The 6,000-nt window shown below is 43.6% G+C and overlaps 1 protein-coding gene across 4 annotated transcripts in view; it reads left to right on the top strand.

The window, feature by feature from the left end:
* Positions 1–6,000, top strand: part of MSRA (methionine sulfoxide reductase A) — a 515,786-nt gene that overhangs the window by 1,817 nt on the left and 507,969 nt on the right. For all 4 annotated transcript variants that reach the window (XM_089688761.1, XM_089688756.1, XM_089688760.1 and 1 more), the window contains exon 2: positions 3,387–3,556. In XM_089688761.1, coding sequence (XP_089544887.1) covers positions 3,409–3,556 — 148 coding nt within the window. In that variant the 5' untranslated portion in view covers positions 3,387–3,408. The remainder of the gene's footprint in view (positions 1–3,386; positions 3,557–6,000) is intronic.

Here is a 6,000-nt window from a genome sequence, read left to right as displayed (position 1 = left end):
TTTCTTTCCTTTCTCCCTTCTTTCCTTTCCTTCCTCAATCTTTTGCGTGTCTACCTGTCTCTCTGATGTATATATCTTTTTTCATTTCTGTCCTTCTCCCTTCCTTTCTTTTCATTCTTTCTTCCTTCCTTCCTTTCCTCCATTCTTTGGCTTTTACTTTTTATCTCTCTTTTCTTTCGTTCGTTCGTTCGTTCTTTCCCTTTCCTCCTTTCCTTTTTTTCCTTTCCTTTTTTTCCTTTCCTTTCCTTCTCCCTTCATTTCTTCCTTCCTTCCTTTCTCTTTTCCTTCCTTCCCTTCCTCCATCCTTCGGCTTTTTTCTTTCTTTCTTTCTTTCTTTCTTTCTTTCTTTCTTTCTTTCTTTCTTTCTTTCTTTCTTTCTTTCTTTCTCTTTCCTTCCTTTCTTTCTCTTTCCTTCCTTCTTTCTTTCTTTCTTTCTTTCTTTCTTTCTTTCTTTCTCTTTCCTTCTTTCTTTTTCTTTTTTTTTCTTTCTTTCTCCATTCCTTCCCCTATCTTTTGCATGTCTTTTTGTGGCCTTTTCTCTTCTTCATATTTTTGTGGCTCTTTGCCTTCTTTTTCTATTTTTGTTCTTATTCTTTCTTTCCTTCCTTCCTCTATCTGTTGCAAGTCTACCTTTCTTTTCTTTTCTTCATATTTTTGTGGCTCTTTGCCTTCTTTTTCTATTTTTGTCCTTTTTTCTTTCTTTCTCCATTCCTTCCTCTATCTTTTGTGTGTCTATCTTTCTTTTTTTGAAACTGGGAGGAGTGAAGACATATTTTTGTGGCCTTTTCTTTTGTTTTTTCTTTTCTATCTTTATCTCTAGGTACCATAAACTTTACACTGCAGGGAATGAAGACATATGTTTGTGCCTCTTTTATTTTCTCTTCCCTTTTCTGTTCTTTTTTGCTTGTTTCCTTCCCTTTCTTCCTTCATCTTATTGTCTATCTCTTCTTTCTTTCTTTCTTTCTTTCTTTCTTTCTTTCTTTCTTTCTTTCTTTCTTTCTTTCTTTCTTTCCTCTTTGCCTTCTTTTTCTAATTTTGTTCTTTTTTTTTCTTTCTTTCTCCATTCCTTCCTCTATCTTTTGTGTGTACCATAAACTTTACACTGCAGGGAATGAAGACATATGTTTGTGCCTCTTTTATTTTTACTTCTCCTTTTTCCTTTCTGTTCTTTTTTGCTTGTTTCCTTCCTTTTCTTCCTTCATCTTATTGATGTCTATCTCTCCTTTCTTTTCTTTTCTTTCTTTCTTTCTTTCCCATCTCTCTCGTTCTCTCTCTGTCCCTTTCTCTCTCCCTTTCTCTTTCTCTCTTTATCTCTCCTTTTCTCGCTCTCCCTTTCTCTCTTTCCCTCCCTCCCTTTCTTTCTCTCTCTCTCTCCCTTTCTCTCTTTCCCTCCCTCCCTTTCTTTCTCTCTCTCCCTTTCTCTCTCTCTCTCTTTCTCTCTCTCTTCCTTCCTTTCCCTCCTCCATCCTTTGGATGGCTATCTCTCCCTTCCTTTCTTGAAACTGGGAGGAAAGACTCTTTGTGACTTTTGCTTTTTTTTTCCTTTTCTTATTTTTTCTACATCTCTCTCCATCTCTCTCTCTCTCTCTGTATTGGTACATATGTTCTCTCAAGGGATGCCATGGTTGTGTAATGTCCTGTGTTGTGTCTTCATCCTGTACAATGTGAACTGTAGTCTGATCTGCTCTTCCTCCCTACACACTTTATATTTGCTCTGTTATACTTCTTATTGTTCTATTAGATATCCTTTGGAAAGTGTTCTGATATATCTGTTCAATAGATGCACACAATCCCTGCTGATCCTGCCAGAAATCTAGTGGGCTGATGACATCCTGTGCTCTTTGCCTGTGCTGCACTGAAATCTCAAGGAGTTGTATCAGTCCTACAGAACATCTCCCCCGTTTGTTATGGAAATGAGAAAAGGGGGAGATATTCTGTAGTCCTGACATAATTCCTGTCTTCAGGTGACTAGGCTGTTTGTCTGTGTATACAGTACAGTGCGGTAGGGTTGTCACCCTAGCACAATAGGTGTGTTACTGGCAGGATCACCTGGTGAAAAATAAAAACAAGTGCAGCCACCACATCTAAGCACTGGTATATAGACTGCTTGCTCCTCATTACGATGACAACCCCCCCCCCCCCATCTTCATAACTTGAAAAAAAAAAATCATTTTTATTGATATAAAATGTTGAGAATGGTTGCAGTGAAGATTGGTGTAGCACAAAGCTGGCCCGCACAAGCCCTTAGAAGGTTTTGATGGCTTTCTGTGTCCCCATTGGCATCATTTCCCCTAATCTCCTGTGTAGTCATCACAACAGGAAGTTATAGGAAATATCTTAATTGGTGACACAACAATAAAAACATTAGAAGTTACAACCCTTCCCTCCCTGCTTTCTGCAGAACAGGAACAAGCTAATGGTTGGAGTTCCACCTCAAAGCTGCCATTTAATCTACTTATATTGTGCTTTCCTGGTTCCCTCTCCCCCTTTCACCAACATGCTAAGAACATTTAAGAAAAAAAGGTTTCCATTTTTATTCCTTATCTAATTTTAGACCCAGTGATGTCATCACAAGGTCTCTGTGCTTCTTTATGCAATGCAGGCAGATCATGGCTAGTGGGAGGATGAAGTGCATAGCTGCCTGAAACCATCACAGCACCCTGCCTCCATACTCCTCTTGAGAGCTCTCAGCCCTGATACAAACTTTGGGCTGGCTCTTGGGAGTAGCTGTGCAATTATCAAACTGCCTTGATGTTATCACTAGGGATCTGTGCTTTTCTATGCAATGCGAGCAGATCATGGCTGGTGGGAGGGGCTGGCAGGGTGCTGCACACAGCTTCCTGAATCAAGTACAGCACCCTACTCCTCAAAATAGCTCTCATCCCTAATGCAAACATTGGGCTGATTCTTGGGAGGAGATATGCAAACATCAAAATGCTTTGATGTCACCACTGGGTCTCTATGCTTCTCCATGTGATGCAGGCAGGTCATGACTGGTGGGAGAAGTGTAGTGTTCCTAGGCAGGCTGTATTTGCATATTGACTGCCCACGTGATGCTGGGCCTCCATGACTGAAAGATCTGAAATTCACTGAATGAAAGGGGCGGGCCAGGGACAGTCAGGATGGGGAGAAAGGGGCATCACCCAGGAAATGAGGTGGGCTCCTTTTGACTTGTTTCTAATGCATATTGTGAGAAGCTCACAGTGTGCGGTGAAATCAGAGTAAGCCTACAGAAGACTATAGCTAATGCTGGAGGTCAGGTTTAACACTGGAGTACAGGTGGGCTTGAAGGGAAGAAGGTCATTCATGAAGGACACAAGCTTCTCTCTTCCCCATAACCGTCAAAGTATGAGAAATCATCTCCTGTCCCTCTTGTGTGATTACAGAAGCTGTGAGTTTCCTGTTCTCATGCTGACTTCCTCCCGACTTCTCACCTCCCGGGTATTACTGTTCCAGCTCTTCAGTGGCACATTCATGGGAGATATGAGCTCCAAGACCCAGTTGCCCAGCAAGGACGCCACTCTAGGTGGTCGGTCGGAGAAGATGCAGGTTGCAGGTCGGTGCACTGATTTTTTTTATTTTGGAATTTCTAAGGCTCGCTCTTACATGCCACCCCTCTGAAAACCCCTTCTGGGGGAAGTTGACTGGTGGCATGTGGTTGCAGGGGTGGTTGTGGCACGGCCTTGTCAACTTTAATGGGTCGTATTTGGTGGTAGTACAATGGGTTTGATGTTTGCTATGGCTCCATATCTTTGTTTAAGTGGGTGGTATGGGGCAGTGAAGACCACGGCTCAGTCATCTGCTTCTACCATCCCTGGCCGCACATCTGAATGAACCCTTGGGGAGTATTGGAAGGGGCACTTGAGGTTCCCAAAAAAATGGTTACTTTATGTCTCCTGGATTGCTGCGTCAGTAGGCAAAATATGCATTCTATGGTTCCCAATGTTCTTTTGTAGAGTACGATATTTGAAGATCCGTAAAGGAAACCCCTAACATAGTAGATGGGATAATCTTGGTTCACGTCCAAGGTGAGGGACGAATCGGAGAGGTCATCCTTCATCTTCTAGATCTCTTTTTTGCTTTGAGGGTCAGATCAATGTATTTATACCTAGTGACACCTATGGACAGGGCATCGAGGTGGCTTGGTGGTTACTGCTTCTGTCTTGCAGCACTTAGGATTCTTCATTCAAATCCCAACCAGCAAACTATCTGCTTGGAGTTTGCATATTCTCCCTGGTAGGGTTTCCTTCCACACCACAGACATGCTGGTAAGATAATTGGCTCCTGACCAAATCAACCCTAATATGTCCTAATATGTGTATAGATGTGTGATGGGAACCGTAGATTGCATCTTCATGACACTGATCAGCCCAAATTCCTGCGTGTTTTTACCTCAGTTTGACAAAGCAGTTCAGCCCCAGTTCCAGCACCTTCAGACATGAGATTGCCCCAATTCTTGCACTTTCACACCCCAGATTACCCCATCTCCAGCACTTTCACACCTCAGATCAGATTCCTGCAAATTCACACCTCAGGTCACCCCAATTTCTGCACCTTCACACTTCAGATCCGCCCCAACTCATGCACTTTCATACCTCAGATCATTCCAATTCTAGCATGTTCAGACAAGAGATCACCCAAAATCCTGCTCCTTCACACTTCAGATCACCCCAGTTCCTGCACCTTCACACCTCAGATCAGCCACAATTCCAGCACCTTCAGACATGATGTCACCCCAATTCCTGCATCTTCACACCTTAGATCACCCCAATTCCTGCACCTTCACACTTCAGATCAGCCCCAATTCTTGCATCTTTGGACCTCAGATCACCCCAATTCCTTTACCTTCATACCTCAGATCACCCCAATTCCTGCACCTTCACACTTGAGATCAGCCCCAATTCTTGCATCTTTGGACCTCAGATCACCCCAATTACTGCACCTTCACACTTCAGATAACCCAATTTCTGCACCTTCACACCTCAGATCACCCCAATTCCTGCACCTTCACACCTCAGATCACCAAAATTCCTGCACCTTCACACTTCAGATCACCCCAATTCCTGCACCTTCATACCTCAGAAAAGCCCCAATTCCAGCAACTTCAGACATGATATCACCCCAATTCCTGCACCTCACACCTCAGATTATCCTAGTTCCTGCAACTTCACATCTCAGATCATCCCAATCCTGCATCTTCAAAATCTCAGATCAGCCCCAATTCCTACACTTTCACACCACAGATCAGCCCCAATTCCTGCACTTTCACACCTCAGATCAGCCCCAATTCCTGCATCTTCGGACCTCAGATTACCCGAATTCCTGTACCTTCACACCTCAGATTATCCAAATTCCTGCACCTTCACACCTCAGATCACCCAAATTCCTGCACCTTCACACCTCGGATCACTCCAGTTCCTGCACGTTCACACCTCAGATGACCCCAATTTCTGCACGTTTGAACCTCAGATCAGCCCCAGTTCCTGCAATTTCACACTTCAAATCACCCCAATTCTTCACCTTCACACCTCAGATCACCCCAATTCCTGCACCTTTGGACTTCAGATCAGCCCTAATTCTTGCACCTTTGGACCTCAGATCAGCCCCAGTTTCTGCATCTTCAAACCTCTGATAACCACAATTCCTGCATCTTCATACCTCCAATGCATTAGCATCAGATTCTTCCCAATTCCTGCATCTTTAAACCTCAGATCCCAGTTCCTCAGATCAACTCCAATTTCTGCACTCTTGGACATCAGATCACCCGATTTCCTGAAGCTTCCCACATCAGATCGCCTCAATTCTTGCACCTTCAGACCTCAGATCCCAATTCCTGCACATTTGGACCTCAGATCAGCTCCAATTCATGCACAATCACATCTCAGATCATTTCCAGTTCCTGCACCTTTACACCTCAGATCAGCCCCAGTACCTGCACCTTCATATCTCAGATCACCCCATTTTCTGCAGCTTCATACCTCAGGTCAACCCCAATTCCTG

This window comes from Staurois parvus, unplaced genomic scaffold (genome assembly GCF_062004578.1).
Source record: "Staurois parvus isolate SC_StPar_1 unplaced genomic scaffold, SC_StPar_1.0 ptg000453l, whole genome shotgun sequence".
Classification (NCBI taxonomy): domain Eukaryota; kingdom Metazoa; phylum Chordata; class Amphibia; order Anura; family Ranidae; genus Staurois; species Staurois parvus.
Note: the sequence above shows the minus strand (reverse complement) of the source record. Positions and strands in the feature narration are given on the sequence as shown.